The sequence below is a fragment of the Cupressus sempervirens genome, chromosome 5 (assembly GCF_028749045.1).
Source record: "Cupressus sempervirens isolate cs-2001-9-10 chromosome 5, ASM2874904v1, whole genome shotgun sequence".
Taxonomy (NCBI): Eukaryota; Viridiplantae; Streptophyta; class Pinopsida; order Cupressales; family Cupressaceae; genus Cupressus; species Cupressus sempervirens.
In genome coordinates, this window is record NC_143122.1 from 69,506,927 (window position 1) to 69,525,386 (window position 18,460).

The following is an 18,460-nucleotide window of genomic DNA, read 5'->3' on the forward strand; positions in this document are numbered from 1 at the left end:
ATTTATTTTACTTGAATTTCATTGGCTTATAAATTTGGGTCTTATAAGAGCACATTTTGAGGAAACACTACTTGATATTTTAAAAATTAAATCAATAATATGTTACTATATCATACAATTATTCTAATAATATATTTTTCTTTTATAATTTAACTTGTGACTATATCTTATGAATAATATTTTATATAATATTTTTTTAGTTTAAATAAAATATTAATAGATAATAGTACAATGACATCTATATTTACTTATAAATTATTTTTATTATGAATTTTTTATTAAAGATATATTTTTCTAAATATTTGAATATTCAAAATAAAATAATAATCTTTTAATCTTTCTAAATTAAAAATTAGATTTTTAATGTAAAAGTATAATTTAATTTTTTAAAATTTTAATCAAATTTTATAATTTAGACGATAGACTATATGTGGGAACTTTGTTCTATAAAATTACTTTTTTGACCAGAAAATTGTTAGCCTTTGATCAGAAAACTCTCAACCCTTGCCATTAATTATTATTATCTGACTACTTTTATCTCACTCCAACTTTAACTCTCTCTTTTTTCCCATTTATTTAATTTAATTAACTATTATATACACTGTCAACTCTTTTTTTTTCTTTTTTTTTTTATTTATCTCCATTTTATTTTTTATGGAGGTCATCCACAAACAAGTTTTAGGTACATTTATAGACCCACGCATGCTTGAAACCTATTCAACTAAGAGCCAAGGGCTAAGGAGCATCCTTATCTCCATTTTTAACTCTTATATATAATTTAAAATTTAATTTTATCTATACTTTTAACTTTTTCTTTTTAATATTTGAATATTCAATATAAAATAATAATCTTTTAATCTTTCTAAATTAAAAATTAGATTTTTAATATAAAAGTATAATTTAAATTTTTTAAATTTTAATCAAATTTTATAATTTAGCTAATAGACTATATGTGAGAATTTTGTTCTATAAAATTACTTTTTTGACCGAAAAATTGTTAGCCTTAGACCAGAAAACTATCAACCTTGCCGTTAATTATTATCCAACTACTTTTATCTCACTCCAACTTTAACTCTCTCTTTTTTCTCATTTATTTAATTTAATTAGCTATTATCTACACGATCAACTTTTTTTTCTTATTTGTTTATTTATCTCTTCTTTTTTAAATGGACTAAGGAACATCCTTATCTCCATTTTTAACTCTTGTATATAATTTATAATTTAATTTATCTATACTTTTAACTCTTATTTTTTTCTATTTCTTTAGAAAATTAATTTGTTGTTATCTCCACTTTTAATTAGTTTTAAAAAATTTTAAAGTTATTTTTTAAATTAGTATAGTTTTTCATTTAAATATTGACTTTTAGTTTAGCCAATATAATATTTGTGGAAGTTGTTATTTTTTAATATTATTTCTCATATTAATTTTTCATACTAGTTTTTCTTAAGGAGATTGTGATATTGTTATCAGGGTTTAACTATGTAATTTTTGAGTCAAACTCATTGACTAATGTTTAATGAGTAGTGATTTATAAGAATCCCTTTTTCAATATTTTTTCATAATAGGTTTTTATGGGAATATTTTTTAGATGATAATTTATTAGTATATAATAAATTAAATAAATAAATGTTATTTATTTGATTTATTAGAAAATTAAATTTTATTCTAGTAAATTTATGACTCATCGTAGCTTAGTAGTAATTAAATTTTAATAAAATTATATCAAATTTTTTACTTTATTATTCTATGTAATTAACCTATTATAAAAATTAGGGCAAATACATGCAACTATATGACACTTTTTAATAATTGAAACTAAACATAACAAAAACATCACCTAAAGGTGATTTGACCAATGAGGACTCTAGGATGTTGTTCAACTTTCTTGCGGAAGACTAGGCTAAAATCCCCCTGGGGGAAGGATGCCAAGAAGCCTTAAGGCCCTTTCCTCCCAGCTATCTATGTTTTTTTTTTTGTTTCTTGTTGAACTTTGTTGGGTTTAAGGCAGTAGTGCATTTGTTTTTATGCTTTCTTAGTTTTAGTAGTTCTAGTACAGGGAATAGTTGTGTAATGCCTATTGATACTTTTATCAATATACTTCCGTACAATACTTTTATGTTAAAAGTACTAAAGAGTAATTTTGGTTGGTGGTAATCTAAGGTGATGTCTATGCCAGCATCAAAACAAAATTTTTTAATTAATTTTAAACTTACGATACAATTCTAAAATGATTTTAAATTTTGCCAACATAAACATTGGCATAACATACCAGTTGCTTTTTAATTAAAAAACAAAAACGTCACCTAAACGTCTTTTTATATTGAAATAGTACAAGAAATATATCAATAAGACGATCATAAAAACTTTCTATCGATAACAAGCTGTTCAAACAACAGACAATAACTTTAAATTTTTATTTTTAATTTATTTTATTAGGAGGTACGTTTCATAAGTGGGGCATTAGATTTGGATGCATGATCTCCTAGAATATTTTTTGGGCGGAAGCTACTGCATATGTTTGACAAGGTTTTAATAATTCTTCATTGAAATATACCAGTTGGTAGAGCTGTCTTTTCTTTTTAAGAATTGCAACTAACCAGAAAAAAGTGGCATGATTTCTTTACAGACAATTTGACGCATCAACAGGGACCTTTGATTATTTGATTCCCCATAAATCTCGAACCCACCCCAAATTATTTCTTAAAAACAAACAGAAAATCTGAATTATCTCATCCAGTGTAGACAGCCCCAACCAGCAGGACTACTCAAAATTATTGTGTTCACAACAACCCTCGTGCTCATTACCATTTCAATCATTTCAATGAACGACTGAACAATTCCTTGCCACATAGGTTTAAAATAGTTACAGTTTAATATTATTTTATTTTTGCATTTACGTATTTTTATAAATCTCAAATGGTTACAGTTTCATTTTTCTGTTCCTATATCATTTTGTCAGTGAACTTACTGACAGACATCATAATAAAAAATGTTCTAATGATTCTGGATTTTTTCCACCTCCCCGAGAGCACAAATTACCCACAAACAAAGAACTGAACACCTATCTAGATGCTTCTGCAATCCAGTTGTTTTCTCAATTCTGGTGATTGAAAACATCAAAGCAGGTATTTGCAGAAGATTCATTTCTAAGAGTAGGTTCGAAATTAATGGCAGCACCTACGCTAGTTGGACCAGGAGGTCTCAAGATCGACCCCAACAGCGGATACTGCAAAGCAAATTGCACCTACTACAGCAAACGAAAGCCACTGAATTTTCCACAGGACGAATACCTGGACCTCCCAACATTCATCTCTTCACAGAATCACTCTGGCCAAATAGCTTTTATTGACTTTGCCACAGGGAAAAAGATCTCCTTCGTCGAACTATGGCACAATGTGAGATCATTAGCTGCAGGTTTATCACAGATCGGTGTCAACAAAGGCAATACAATTCTCATCCTTTCCCCAAATTCACTCCACTTCCCCATCATCTGCATGGCCATCATGTCCATTGGCGCAATTGTTACCACAACCAATCCACTAAACACTGCAAGAGAAATTGCGAACCAGGCATCAGATTCAAAAGCCATGCTAGCTTTTGTGACACCCGAACTAAGAAGCAAATTAGCCCACACCAATCTGCCATTAGTTCTCATATCAACAGAAGATTGTGGGTTTCCTTCAGATGTTCAAAAGGGGATAAACTCCAAGAATGTGAGCATAAGGTATTTATCAGAGCTTATGGCTTCAGAGGCAGCCCAAATGCCCAAAGTAAAAATCCATCAAGATGACACTGCAACACTGCTTTACTCTTCTGGCACCACTGGCCTCAGCAAAGGTGTCATTACAACCCACAGAAATTTCATATCCATGGTGAGCATTGCGCTGACACGTTTCAAAAGTGACACATTTGTGTGCACTGTGCCCATGTTTCATATATACGGCTTTGCTGCCTTTGCTTGTGGGTTACTCGCCTCAGGATCCACTACAGTTGTTCTCTCTAAATTTGGCTTAAGTGATATGCTTGGGGCTGTTGAAAAGTATAAAGTGGGCTACTTACCGCTAGTGCCTCCAATTTTAGTGGCTCTGACAAAAACAGATATTTCCAGCAACTATGATTTGGGGTCTTTGCATAGTGTCCTCTGTGGAGGAGCTTCCTTGAGCAAAGAAGCTACTCAAGAATTCATTTCCAAGTTTCCCAACATCGCACTATTGCAGGTGGGTATTACTGATCGTTTTTCTTTTCACTTGTTAAGTCGTTCCACATGTTGTTGTTCGTTCTAGATTCTAATGTATCACCTCCAACTTTCAGATTGTAAATAGATTTATTAGACTCTACATTTTGGATCACACAACACAATCCGTTATAAGGCAGCACATACTAGAGCTGCATTTATAAAGAGCTCTACTATGCAATCTAAACACAATTTGTGTCTGAACTCTGTTGATGGTTCATCAAACGTTTTATAAAAATATGGATTCAGAATATACAAATGCATAGCATCACCAACTTTTTCCCACAAAAAATATCGGTAAATAGCTGTTGTGTTATGGTTTAGGGTTTTCTGTAATAAACACGGGATTCCATTTCAAGTACCACAATGTCAGTCTGGATCTCACGATGGCCTGTTTTAGTCAGGAAACTTAAAAGCCGGCGATCTAGATTGATCTTTGGGCAGAAATCATGGTTTCAAACTTTCAAGTAAAACGATTTGCATTCAGATTCCGTTGTTTTCTGTTGTATGCCAGACAAGCTTCAACTAAAGACTCTGATTCGCTTTAGCTTTGATTTATATTTATATATAATATATTTCATATTCAAATTTCAGTGTTATGGTCTATGTCCACCAACGGTGTGAAGTCACCTCTACAAATAAGATGAATAAAGTCCGATTCTCAGTGTGCCCTGTAATAAGAGAACTATAGTTTCTTTAGGTGGATTTTCATTTAAATCCCCATATTCAGTTCAGATTCCAAAATGGAAAAGTCTATATTTTTTGTGGGGATTCACGTTTAAACTCACCATGTTCTGTTCCAGGAGAGGTTTGGTATGTTTACAGGATGTTTCGAGTCTAGAATATTCTGTTACTCTATATTCTTGTCTCGTTCCAGTTTTTTATCACTTATTTCATATTTGAAGGTGCACAAGTCACTGTCATTGTGTACTCTTTGGCTTAGTTGATTATAAAACTGTACCAATTTTGTAGCAGTTTGTTGGAGATTACTAGCCCCTGTGTTCATTTAGGATTAAGAAACTTTTCTTCAAAGCATTTCGCCATTCCTAGCAACAAATCGATATGAGTTTTGAAATTGAATCAACTTTGATTTTTTTCATGTCTTTCTATGTGAAATGTAAGGTTCTCAAATGATCTTTTGAAAGTTCTGTTCTCCTCTGCCAGGCTTTTGCAATGACAGAAACAACGGGAATGGGAGCATCTGTAGACACTGTAGAGGAAAGCAGACAGTATGGATCAGTTGGAATGATCTCTCCAAATATTGAGGCAAAGATCGTGGACCCTGAATCTGGCATTGCTCTTCCTCCAAACCAAAGGGGGGAATTGTGGCTTCGTGGCCCAACGATCATGAAAGGTATGTCTTTGTCTAGTCCTAGTCCATTTGGTTGCTGGAATAAGAATAGGAAATTAGGAATATATTTTCTATTTTCTGTTTGGTGTGCCAGTTGGAATAGGGAATAGAAATACATATTCCCATTTTGCCCCTAAAATGAGTTTATGTCCATTCGAAAAAATATCTGTTATTGGAATAGCCATTTCTATTCTCAATATGTATTCCTATTCCCAATTCCTATGCCTTTAACCAGGTCATAAAATACGAGTAGATTGAATTCGAACAATATTAGAGTAATTGTCTGTTTGTTTTCAAACAAGAGCTCTTATAGTCCTGCATTTTGTTAAAAGTGGAGAAGACATTTTTCATTAACTAGTTAAGTTAAATTGGGATCTTATTTCCAGTTAGCCTATTGATAGCTAGTAGTCCATGTGGGAGGAAATTAAGGAGTGGTATTAGTAATTGAATCAGTTTCAATTCAGGTAGTTGGGAAGTCTACGTAGGTGAAAGGTAGGTTTCCTTTACAATTAGGAGTGTGAACAGCTTTGTGTAAAGACTCATTCAGCATGGATTGTGTACTCCATGCTGAAAATTAGGCGTGTGAACAGCTTTGTGCAATGACTGTCAAAGAGGAATCTGAATAACTGTGTACGTGTATCCTATTCAGGAGAGTTTACAGTGGCAGTGAATAATTAGCAACTGGAACAAAATGGAAGCTCTATGAAACTTGTTACAGAAGAGTTGGTGACTTGGACGACCAGTGGAGAAGCATAGTTGCTGCCATTTTTTTAAGCTGCATTGTAGTTGCAGAAGTTGGTGGGCACTGTACCCTGCTGGGATCAAATCCTCGGCCATCTTCGAATAGATTTCTATGCAGGCTTTTCTTGTTAAAATTCCTTTGGGGGCATGAATCAAATCTGCTATGTACCAGTGGCCATGTTGACTATTGCTGGAGTTGTGACATGGATTGTTCTACATATATGAACAAGAAGGTTTGCATTTCAGATTTATACTAAATTTTGTGAAGAGATGAACAATAGTTATAGAATGTTGATTTAAGTTAGATAAAATGTTTATTCAAAAGGAAAGAGGAGAAGAGAATTGCATCTTTTTTTTTTCAATGTGGTGGATGTTTTTGTGAAATCTAATATGGAGGTATATGAGAATGTAAGAAAGAATGTAACTAGAGGAGTGGATGAATACATAAGACAGAGGCAGAGGCAAAAGTTAACAAAGGAAAAACAAATAGAGTTGCAACAATTAGGATTTGAGTTGGAAGAGTCATGGTACATGTTTGAAGATTACGAGTGACACAATAATAAGAAGTCAAAGAAATAACAGGAAAAATATGGAAGAGTGATAAGATGGGAAAGAATTCTGAAGATAATACTCACTTTGTCGGCAAGAGCTATTCTTGCAAGTGAAAGCCATTTAGTCAAGGGTTAGGCAAGGAGTGGAACTTTTAGAACAAGGAAAGATAGAATCCATTGAAGAGTTGGCATGGATATTAGTGGATAAAAGAACCTTGAATGAAATGTTCTTAAAGAGTGAAGAAATAAATGAAGGTGAAGAGATAGTTGACTTTGAGGAAGTTGTTGACTTGTCTTAGCCTAAAGAAGGAGAAGGCAGTGAAGATTACAATACAGAGAGAAAAGAGTTAAAAAGAGAAGGCTCAAATTGTTGTAGCAATGGAAGCAGTCCATGTTGGAGAGGAAGCTGCAACATAGTGATAGAGATCTTCAGGAGCTCCATATGTAATGAAGATTTAGTGGTTTTTGTCATGCCCAAAAAGACCAACAAGTTATGTTTTAATATTTAAAAGTGATAATAGGATTAAATATAATAAACAAGTTTTCAAATAAATTCACTTAACTTCTTCATGCACATGTATAATTATAAAATTTAAACACAACTCAAATGCAAATTTTCTTAACATTTTAAACTTAAAATTGCATAGCTAAGTATATATATCAACATGTTATCTGATTAATCTAATTTAAACGAATGTGATTACCAATCATAAAAAAAATATGCAGTAAGGTAACACCATCACATCTGATTTTTAAATTACATATGCAAAACTGAAAACAAAGTTATAAGACTCAATGCAAGCATATTTACTCAATCTCGTTTTTCTATTAAACTACCTAGTTCAAAGGCTCTGCCGGGAAAGAACCAGCAAGAAAACCCGGCTTCGTTGCCACTTCAACAGAAGTTTAAAATACATTTCTACACAGGATTCTAATCCCGAACGTACTTGAATTTCAATAATCAATAGACATTTCCATCATGGCCCTTAACAAGGGTTCCATATCAATTTCTGCAACACATTTCTAAGAACCGTGGAGAGAACAAAATCTGATTAGGGATCAACAAACATGACTAAGAGACAAATCAAACATGCATATTCATACAAGGTTTTCACACTAGGATTCACAATGAATCAAAACTAGGGAAAGGTGGATTCTTCCAACAGGAGAAGTCAGGCACAACACCAAAATAGATGCCCAATCGGGGCTATAAACCAAGAACTTCCTTTCTTCCATTTTAACATACCAAACTCATACGAGGTTTGTGCTGACAGGTAGGGGCCCATAACACCCTACCCTCTCTCCCTCTTCTCATCCTGAGAAGAGACTCTACACTGGTTGGAGTCCAACTAAAAGACCTTTCCCAAAATTGGTCACTTCTGCCCTATCCAAGGGTGAGTAATACCAAAACACCCATACAAGAAAACTCCAAAATTCAAACATAAACATGAAAGGAAAACATTCAAAAAACATGGTTTTCAAATCTTCCCAACATACCCAATATACATACAAGCATTCAAACAACAACAAGATAGCATAAGCATGAAACAAGCATGAAAATCTGAACAAGGGAGATGAGGAACTCCTACTTTCACAAAGAGGTAATGGCAATGAATAAATTTGAGTAGAGCTTTTCCCTTCCTTGCTTCAATCTTCCAAGACTCCTCTCTAAATGTAGATATTGGGTAACAACCTCTACTACTCCAAGAAGAGCCTCTAAATAAGCCTCAAACTCAACCACCAAAAAGAGCAATAACTACTCTCACCCCCCTACTAATCTAGAAGTTCCTAACTCAACCCATACTATGGTTAACCACTAAGTGGAGTTGAGGTGATGCAACTCATGGTAGCCATAGTCAATTTTCGCACAAAGGCAAAAAGAGACTTTTTGAGTGATCTCAAAAGTCAATAAAAGGGGCTTAGGGGTTGAAAAAGACCCATAACCCTTGGGTATAATTATTTCATGTTTTAAAGCCTTAGGAATAGGTAGGAAAAAATTAAGACCATCTAACAACTAAAAAAAAATAGATTAAGCACTAATCTGGATTAAGGGTGACTAAACTCGATTAAGAACCAAATTAGCAAATTCACGAGTGTCAAGCAAAAAAAAAAAACATAGTTACGAACATTAACATTTACTGATCACAGAAAGACACATTCACACATCTCACAATAAAATACTTGAATTACGAACAACAAAGTTTCCACAATGAGCACATAGGGATCAGTTCTGTTCCTCCGTCGGGTTTCTCGGCTAAAATATCTGCACACTCATTGCACACATCAGTAGTCCCGTAAAATCACATGTACATATGTATATACATATCAGAAATTCACATAAATTGAAACATACATCAATCAGAATTTATTTCATCCTACTTATATCCTTAATCATAAATATTCCAAAATCAATGTGTTAATCCTACATTTTACTTAATTCATCAACATACATATACATAAAACTTTAAATGACGAATATCAAATATCTAAAAGTATCACACACCATCAAATAATAAAATATGTTCAAGCATCAGATAATGTCTCGACATCTCAAGTCGTGAGTATCAAAATAATAGTAATGTATCACTATGCTACGATGGATCAGGGCGAACTCAGAACATAATGCTTCAATTACTTAACTATTTAATTCATTTCTACTCACATTTAATCATCAGTAATTACATAATCAATATGACATATAACTTATTCATTAATTCAGATTAAATACAAGAATAATCATTGTTAGGCATGCATATACCTAAACATCATAACATCACCAATAGTTAATATTGAACTATCTAAATGCATAGAATCCTAATCATTGAGGTAACAAAATCAATAACATCATCATTAAGCGAAACACCTTGTATTATTGTTAGTGCAAATTTAATGTTTAAACAGTCAAGACAACATAGTCGTTTTCTAATCTTTAAGTATTAAAGCATGGATGTATCTGTTGTTCTCAATTTTCATTAGGACATCGAAAAACCTACAACATTACTCCATATCCATTCAAATCTCCTACAACAGATTTGACAGAGAAATTCATATTTAATAAGTACATGCGAGGAGGGACCTTACAGTTTTAGAGGACACAACTTGTTGGAACCAGCCAGAGGACTGTCTTAAGGATCTTAGTAGTGATGAGAAGGAGTGGATCATCACTTTCTTAAGGAGGAAATAAGAAGGCTGGAGGGAGATAGTAAATATATGTATGATATGGAAAGAATCACACTAATGAAAGCCACATCACAAAGTATCACACTAATGAAAGCCACATCACAAAGTATGATATGGAAAGCATACCTAAATGGCATAACACTGAAGAGGGAAAAAACACTTGTGGCAGATCTTATTCCTTTAACTTCCTTTCTATTTAAGTGATTTATGTGCAGATGATAGTAGATACAAATGGGGTAGAGAATAACAGTGATTTTCGATGGAGGAGAGCTACTAACTTTCCAAGGACCTAGAAATAGAGGATGAAAGCCAACTGGAAAAGGAAGAGGATCTCTATTTCAATATGTGGTAGGAAGCGAAAGAAGAAAAAATGTGATGATCTAAAGAGATATCTAATCTAATGGGAGGGAAAACTGTGGCATCAAAGCCAACTTGCTCAAATATAGCCAAGCTGATCCAACTTTTGAACCTGACACAAAAGAACTGAAATGTTTGAGCTTTTTAAGACAAGGGGAGGACGATGTGGAGCATTTAGTCTGACAGCCATCCATATTCAGTTGAGAATGACTGTTTCAGTCTTTTGAGGCCAAAATCAATTTTAGACAGTTCAGTCAGTTGGTTTGACTGGTTTTTTAATAAGTAGGAGATATTTTCCACAGCAAGTCAAATTGTGATATTGCTATCAGGATTTAACTATGTATTTTTTGAGTCAAAATCATTGACCCATGTTTCATGAGTAGTGATTCACACACAAATCCATCTCTCATGAGAATAAATGGAACACTTAGCACTCATTGGATCTTGGTGATGCTCATAGAGGTGAAGCATTGAGACTTCCCAAGAGGTCACCCATCCCAGTACTACTCCAGCTCAAACGCACTTAACTACAGAGTTTCCTCCACGATCTTTGTTAATAGTTGTTCATGTTGTTTGGTTAGTTTAGTTCTTAGCTGTCATTTTAGTAACCCTTTTAGTGAGTTAAATTAGGATCTGATTTTCAGTTAGTCTGTTGATACCTAGTAGTCCACATAGGAGGAAATTCAGGAGTGATTTTAGTGATTGAATTAGTTTCAATTTAGCATTCTGGGACGTCTGCACAGGTAAAAGGTAGGTTTTCTTTTGGTTACTGAATAAAATGGTAGGACTGGTAATTTTAGGAGTTTTAGTTTTGGCAGGTTGTGATTTTGGTGTTTTGGAGATTAATACAAATCAGATATTTGCAAGGTAATTACAGCCCCTTATTCTTGTTAATCTTTTTTCTGTCATGATGTTTTCCTCTTTGATAGAGAGAAATGGTCAAGCAATTTTCAAGTCAGAAATTTATCTACATCAATTTCCTCCAAACAAAAAATTGATCAGCTATGAAGTATCCTAAGCATTCATCAAACAGGGAAATTTATAAAGGAATACACAATTATGTTGCCGAAGAAAATTAGAACTGACTGAGACAGAATATTTGCATGCACAATTAAACCAAGCGTGGTATGCGAGTTAGTGCAGCCTCAAATCAGATTCTTGTACGGCATGTAATGTCCCCAATATTATTAAATAATAATATCTTGTTATGTGGCTGAGAATCAATGTTTTTTAATCTCTCGGGCCCACTCTTTATTTTTGTTTAGTACTTGTCAGCTTATTGCTATTTTGTATTCCTTTAGGAAGTTTCCCCAAAGCCCTTTATAAGGCCTTCTTGTAGGTTGTTTTACGCATGTTATTTGGATTATTTTCTTTGTACTGTGAATTCTTGGTGGAGTTCTCTATTGTTCGCCATTTCGGAGGTGAAAGAAATTCCCTACTCGGATTTTCGGTTTCAGTGGGATTCAACCCTCACCCAATTCTGTCACCTGTAATACTTTGCTCGGATCTAGCAAATCAGAGCATCATCTTTGTCTATGAGCATTAATTGGAGAATATTGATATTCAATATCTATTCATGCTTGGCATTTATTTGATGAAGTTGTGTTCTAATATTATTTGCATATGAGTTTGTATGCTCTTCCAATTTCTATAAAATACTCGACGTACTCCTCCATCCATACTCCTCCCTCCATCTGTCATACTACCTCCCTCCATCTGAACTCCTCCCTCCATCTGCCGTACTACCTTCCTCCATTCATACACTTCCATCCACCAACTTCCATCTACCACCTTACTTCCAACTTCCATTTTGCAACTTCTGTCTTCCAACTTCCATCTTCCACCTGCCAACTTCCATCTGCCATCTTTCATCCGTCATCTTTTCCATCTCCCAAACTTCCATCTTCCATCTGCAAACTTCCATTCACCATCTTCCAACACAATCTTCCATCCTCCCAAATTCCTATACGACATTCCATTCCTCTGTATGGGCATATCCAACTGTACGGATTAAACATTTTCCCTTTCAGACTTGGACAAACAATAAGGTTCAGAAAAGGAACATTGCACAGCATGAGTCCCGAATCTAGAATATATATATGTGTTCTTAAAAAATGCATGGTCTAATTAGAGATTGAGATGCACAGTTGTAACAAACATTCTAGAACCAGGATGGGCAGAAGGGGTTATGTCACAGAGATTTATCACATTAAGATATGACCAAAATAGCATTCTTATGGTAGTCAGGTTTTCGTAATTCTTAGTAGCCTTATCCGAGCAAGAGATTTCTCGCTGTCTCATGAGCTACTGCTTTAAAGTCTTGCATTTGTATGAGTTGACTAGGTTTCGTACATGGTCAAGCACTGTCAAGCTAATAAGCATGATCTTGTAAGGTTGATAGTATCAGGATTCAACTGTTTGATCTTTTAGTTAAATTAATTCATGAGTAATGGTTCACATGAGTCTATTTCTTGTGACTTGGCATTCATTGAATTTAGGTGATGTTGGTAGGAGCAATGCATTAAAACTTCTTAGGAAGACATCCATCCTTGTACTCCGCCAATTAAGCGCACTTAAATGATTGAGTTTCCCCAAGATCAAACCAACTAAGTTGTAGCATATTGGATAGATGATCTCCCAGAAGTCCAGCCTCACCCCTATGAGCATCAACTAGATAAAGTGCTAAGTGAACCATTCATTCTGACGAGAGATAAGACTTGTCTATTAATAAAATATGAAGCAATGACTACACAGCTGAATTCTGATATAAAAATCTTAATTTTGATTCGGTGCACAAATTACCTCGTACTTGTTAATACTGAATCAACTGAATTTGAACACTCAGAATAGAGTCTCTTGAATACTGAAATGTTTTGCAGATACGAATTCTGGACAAATATTAAATATTATTTGTCATTATAGCCAAAGATATCAATGAGGTTATGATCGCAATGACTATAGCTCATGCTATTATTGCAGGCTACTTCAGCAATCGAGAAGCTACTGGTTCAACTCTGGACAAGAGTGGCTGGCTGCATACGGGAGATATATTTTATATTAATACTGAAGGCTATGCTTTTGTAGTAGACAGGCTGAAAGAGCTAATAAAATACAAAGGTTATCAGGTATAAATTTCATCTGTTTAGCATCTTATACATACAATGTGAATTTTCAATGAGTTTCATTAACAAATTTTCATCGTATTCTGGAATCATAAAATGGTTTATCTTTTCTCCGGATCACATTGTAGGTTGCTCCAGCCGAATTAGAAGCAATTCTACTAACTCATGCTGAGATTGCTGATGCAGCGGTGATACCGTATGCTATAATACCTTCTGCAAGCTCAATTTTAGGATTTTACTGTTTACAATGCCCGGCCCTTGAAGATGGAATTATTTGTTTATATTTGAAACAGAGTCTTCCATTCCAAGGCAACACCAGTTTTCTCAAGGTTAATAGATAGAAAATCTATGACGATATTATGTACTGTATGACATTGATATCTGAATTTCTTATTAATGGGTGCAGGTTTCCTGACAAAGAAGCAGGGCAAGTTCCAATGGCATATGTAGTCAGGAAACAGGGCAGCCCACTCTCTGAAGCTGCTGTAATTGACTTTGTTGCCACACAGGTTATTTGCCCTTAAAATATTGTTTGTTTTGTGCATTTGAATACTCAAACTTGCTTTCAGATTCTGCACCTGTGATAAAAATTTAAAAATTTATATTTTCATCGCAGGTTGCGGCCTACAAGAAAGTTAGAAGGGTGGCTTTTGTGAACGGGATTCCAAAAACTCCAGTAGGAAAGATATTACGAAAGGATTTGATTAAAATTTCCACATCAAAGCTCTAAAACTTCCAAGAACAAGCAAAGCATAAAAGAGATTGGAAGACGAATGAAGAGAGAGCAATGTACTATGAACATGTGACGGAAGCCATTGCAAGCATGTTATTTTCCTGCATATGGGAATTGTTTTTATTAATTTTATGATAAAGAAAGCAGGTTTAGAGTTTACCCAATCAGCATCACTAAATAATTTTGATGATGTGACGAGTGGACTCCCCAGTCTACGTTGATTGGACTGAGATCAAAATAAAAGCTTAAAATAAGCCATGTAATGTTAAAAATGAAAGTTATTTGGTATAGAAATGGTAGAATTAAGTACACATGCAAAATTGTGAAGTCATTTTGGTTGGAGACAAGTTATGTAAACCTTTCATTTTACATTTCTTCAGCTCCACTACTTTTATTTTGGTTGGAGACTAGTAAGCTATGTGAACACTTCAAGTGCAACAACCTCTCTCATTTTGCATTTCTCGACCTCCACTACTTCGACATTAAAAAATGAATCATATGCTTGAAAAAGAAAAACAACTTTATATAAGTATTTGGGTTAATTTATTTTATTTAGGTTTGTTAAACAATATAAATAATTTAGATAAGTTACTTTTATATTACTAATAAACTTTAAAAGAAAATATAACGTCCTAACAAAGAAGACAACATTGCAAATATAAATTGTAAAAATGTACAACTAGCTCTATAACATTCTTAAACAAGCATTCACTAATTCATAAATCTTATATTGATAGTAGAAAACCCACACCACTAATTAAGCATCAATTGCATGGAGCTTTGTTACAAGAAAAATATCGACCCTAATTACATTGTTTGATGATTTTATTTTTTAAAGTCGATAGGCTTGATTTTTTGCCGAAAATTGTTGTCAATGTCAACCGTTTAAAAAAATATTTTGACTATTTTTTTAAAAGAAAATTTCTAAAAATCACTCTTTATTTATTCTTGTCATGGGAAAGTTTCTAATTATTTCTTCTTCTTTTTAATCTTTTTTGTCAGAATTGTGAAGGTTTTTTGGCTTTTGCAACTAAGCAAAGAATTGGAAATGGGTTCTTGATTATTGTGCACCCACCCCCATTCCTTTCTCCTTTTATCCACACTTGGCAATCTTACCATATTTTTCCTTTAGCTCTCTCATTGTGATGATGGATCACAAAATGTGATCTGAAACGTTGATGCAAAAATTATAACACAATCTACCCAAACAATAAAGCAAAGAATTTTAATGGATTGTGGAAAACTACTATCTACAATGGTTGTTAGCTTGATTTTTTTGGAACTGGTGTATTATCTGTCAATGTTGGTAGATCATTGCTAAGGTCTGTATTGAGATGAGCTTCATAATTTTTTTAACAACAAAATATTATTTCACCTTTATGTCTTTGAGTTCCTTTTTTAAAATATTTTTTCTATTAGAAGCTTTCTTTGCAAACTTGTGATTTCGTTGGAATTCAGCTTCAAACTACAACAGGTAATGATCGAGAATTTTTATAGTCAATGGGTGAATATGTTTTAGCATAAAGTCTTTAAAGATAGATAGGACAGTGGTTTTATCATAAAGTTTCTCAAGATAACAAATTACACTAGGTAACTTGATAGCTAGAGCAATTCAATTCAATACACCTTATATGTATCTATTGGGATCCTTGATAAAGTTTTGTAATTTGACTTAAGTGTTGTATTCATATGTTGAAAGATTGGAGTATCTAATGAACACATTGAAAAATATAAAGTTCTTCATATATGTAAATATGTATTGTATTTCACATATCCTAGCATGCATATGTCATTTGATTTAGTTTTCTATGCCAGATAATCAATATATTTTTTCTTGAATTATTCTTCCATCTTTTTAAAATGTATTAAAGAGATAAACCATTATGATTGATAAAAATAAGCTACAATATTTACAGTAACTAAATACACTAGTGTGTATATAACTAAATACACTATTATGTATATAACTACAATTGGAAAAAAAAAAGGTTACAATGGTTACTAAATAATTAGTATGTATACAATGATTAAACAAGTGTCACATAGTGGCATGTGCTTGTCGTTTCTAGTAATAGTAAATAATTTAGAAAAAAATTATTATAATTTTTACTTTTAAATGTTAGTGAAATAGTAAATTTATACATAATTAGTAGTAAATCTATGTGTATATTGTTAAAAAGTATAATGATAAAATATAATAGATAGTAATGTATAAAAAACTTAAATAAATTTATTTATTTCAATCAACTCATTAAAATAAACTTATACAGATATGATTTTGTTAACATGTAATGTTATTAAAATTATATATGTATGTGAGATTAATTATATATATAAATATAATGTTGACACGAAAGTTTGCACCCTTGCTTAAGGAATGACCCTTAAGTGACCTCGTGTAACATGGAAACAATCTCCAAGTTGTGGGACTTGAACTGTGAGATTGAGTCCCTAGAGAAGGTCAATTTCTTTACTATGAGGATACGCCTAACTACTTATTGAGAGGAAAAGGAAGAAGAAAATGCAAGAAAATCAAACTACCTATTATAATCTAGAGGTGTGATACACCAAATAGTATGTTGATCTACTTCTTCCTGACAACTACACTATAATCCAATAGATTTCACAAGATATACCACTATCTATATTCTTTCAATCTTAACACCATCAAGAAGTCAAGAAGATAACATAACCATACAAGGAATACAATAGATTCACTTAACAAATCAGTTAAGGGCTCGCCAAGTCACCCTAGAAAGTTGCCTCAACGAGTTGACTCTTTAAGTAGACGGTCACCAAGTCAAGTCACCACATTGACTTACCATGTCGCCTTACCAAGTGTCCCCACCCGGTCACGTCTTAAAGTCTGCTCACCATGTCAGATTTCTAGGTCGATTCCCCAAGTCAGCTCGCCAAGGTGGCTCACGAGTCAAAAGTTCAAGTGTGCCCACCAAGTTGAGTCTTTAAGTTCGCTCACCAAGTCCGCTCGCTAGGTCGGCTCACCGAGTCAAGTCGTCTCACCCAGTTGACTTACCATCTTTCATCACCGTCAATTTACTCCCGTGGCTCATGAAATCACGCCACCTAACCGATGTCAGTTTTTGGCTCCGTTGCCAAATTCAGCAAAAACGGGGTCGTGGATGGCTATTCAGTTACATTTTTCAATGAATTGATTTTTTGCCAAATTTCCGCGAGGGCGAAGAAATCTCCCAAGTGCCAAATTCCCGACGGGTGGGGTTTGCAATTTCTACCAGGGCGGAAAAATCTCCCAAGTGCCACATTCCAGGCGGGTGGGGTTTTGTAAAAATTTTCACGAGGGCGAAAAAATCTCCCAAGTGCCAAATTCCGGGCGGGTGGGGTTTGCAGTTTCTGCGAGGGCGAAAAAATCTCCCGAGTGCCACATTCTCGGCGGGTGGGGTTTGCAATTTTCGCGAGGGCGTAAAAATCTCCCAGGTGCCAAATTCCTGGTGGTTGTGCGAGTGTGGGAAAATCTTCCAAGTGCCAAATTTCGGGCAGGTGGGGTTTGCAATTTTCGCGAGGGCGGAAAAACTCTCCCAAGTGCCAAATTTCGAGCGGGTGGGGTTTTGTGAAAATTTCCGCGAGGGCAAAGAAATCTCCCAAGTGCCAAATTCCCGGCGGGTGGGATTTTGTAAAAATTTTCGCGAGGGCGAAGAAATCTCCCAAGTGCCAAATTCTCGGTGGGTGGCTCGGCCAGCATGGCTCGGCCAGAACGGCTCAGCCAGATCGGCTCGGCCAGCATGGCTCGCCCAGATCAGGTCGGCCAGGATGGCTCGCCCACCATTTTTCAAGCACACTACTTCTCCTATATAAGCTATTAGTGCAAGGCTTACTCTACATCAGAAATGTACATTCAGTGGACAAGTACCTTAAAACCCAATTCAATGAAAAATGTGACCGAATAGCCATCCACGACCCCATTTTTGATGAGGTTGTCAACGGAGACAAAGATTGGCATTGGTTAGGCGATTTGATTGCATCAGTCAGGGGGGTAAATTGATCAACTTTTGGAGACCGACTAGAATGGCTCGACGACCATTTTATAGCGGAAGCTACTCGATTTGAGAATTATGACTCAAGTAGAATGGCTCGGGTACCCATTTTATATCGCAAGTTACCCAAATTTGAAAATTATGGCTCGGCTTGAATTTTGTATCGTAGGCAACCCAATT

General features: G+C 34.3%; 1 protein-coding gene across 1 annotated transcript; it reads left to right on the plus strand.

Annotated features, from left to right (window-relative positions):
- The first annotated feature begins 2,703 nt into the window (after window positions 1–2,703).
- Window positions 2,704–14,711, plus strand: LOC149554589 (beta-phenylalanine coenzyme A ligase-like). Its single transcript, XM_089828647.1, has 6 exons — window positions 2,704–4,218; window positions 5,400–5,589; window positions 13,395–13,540; window positions 13,666–13,733; window positions 13,944–14,046; window positions 14,154–14,711. Exons 1-6 carry the CDS (start codon window positions 3,169–3,171, stop codon window positions 14,265–14,267), a joined length of 1,671 nt encoding a protein of 556 aa, XP_089684773.1. The 5' UTR covers window positions 2,704–3,168; the 3' UTR covers window positions 14,268–14,711.
- The last annotated feature ends 3,749 nt before the right edge of the window (window positions 14,712–18,460 follow it).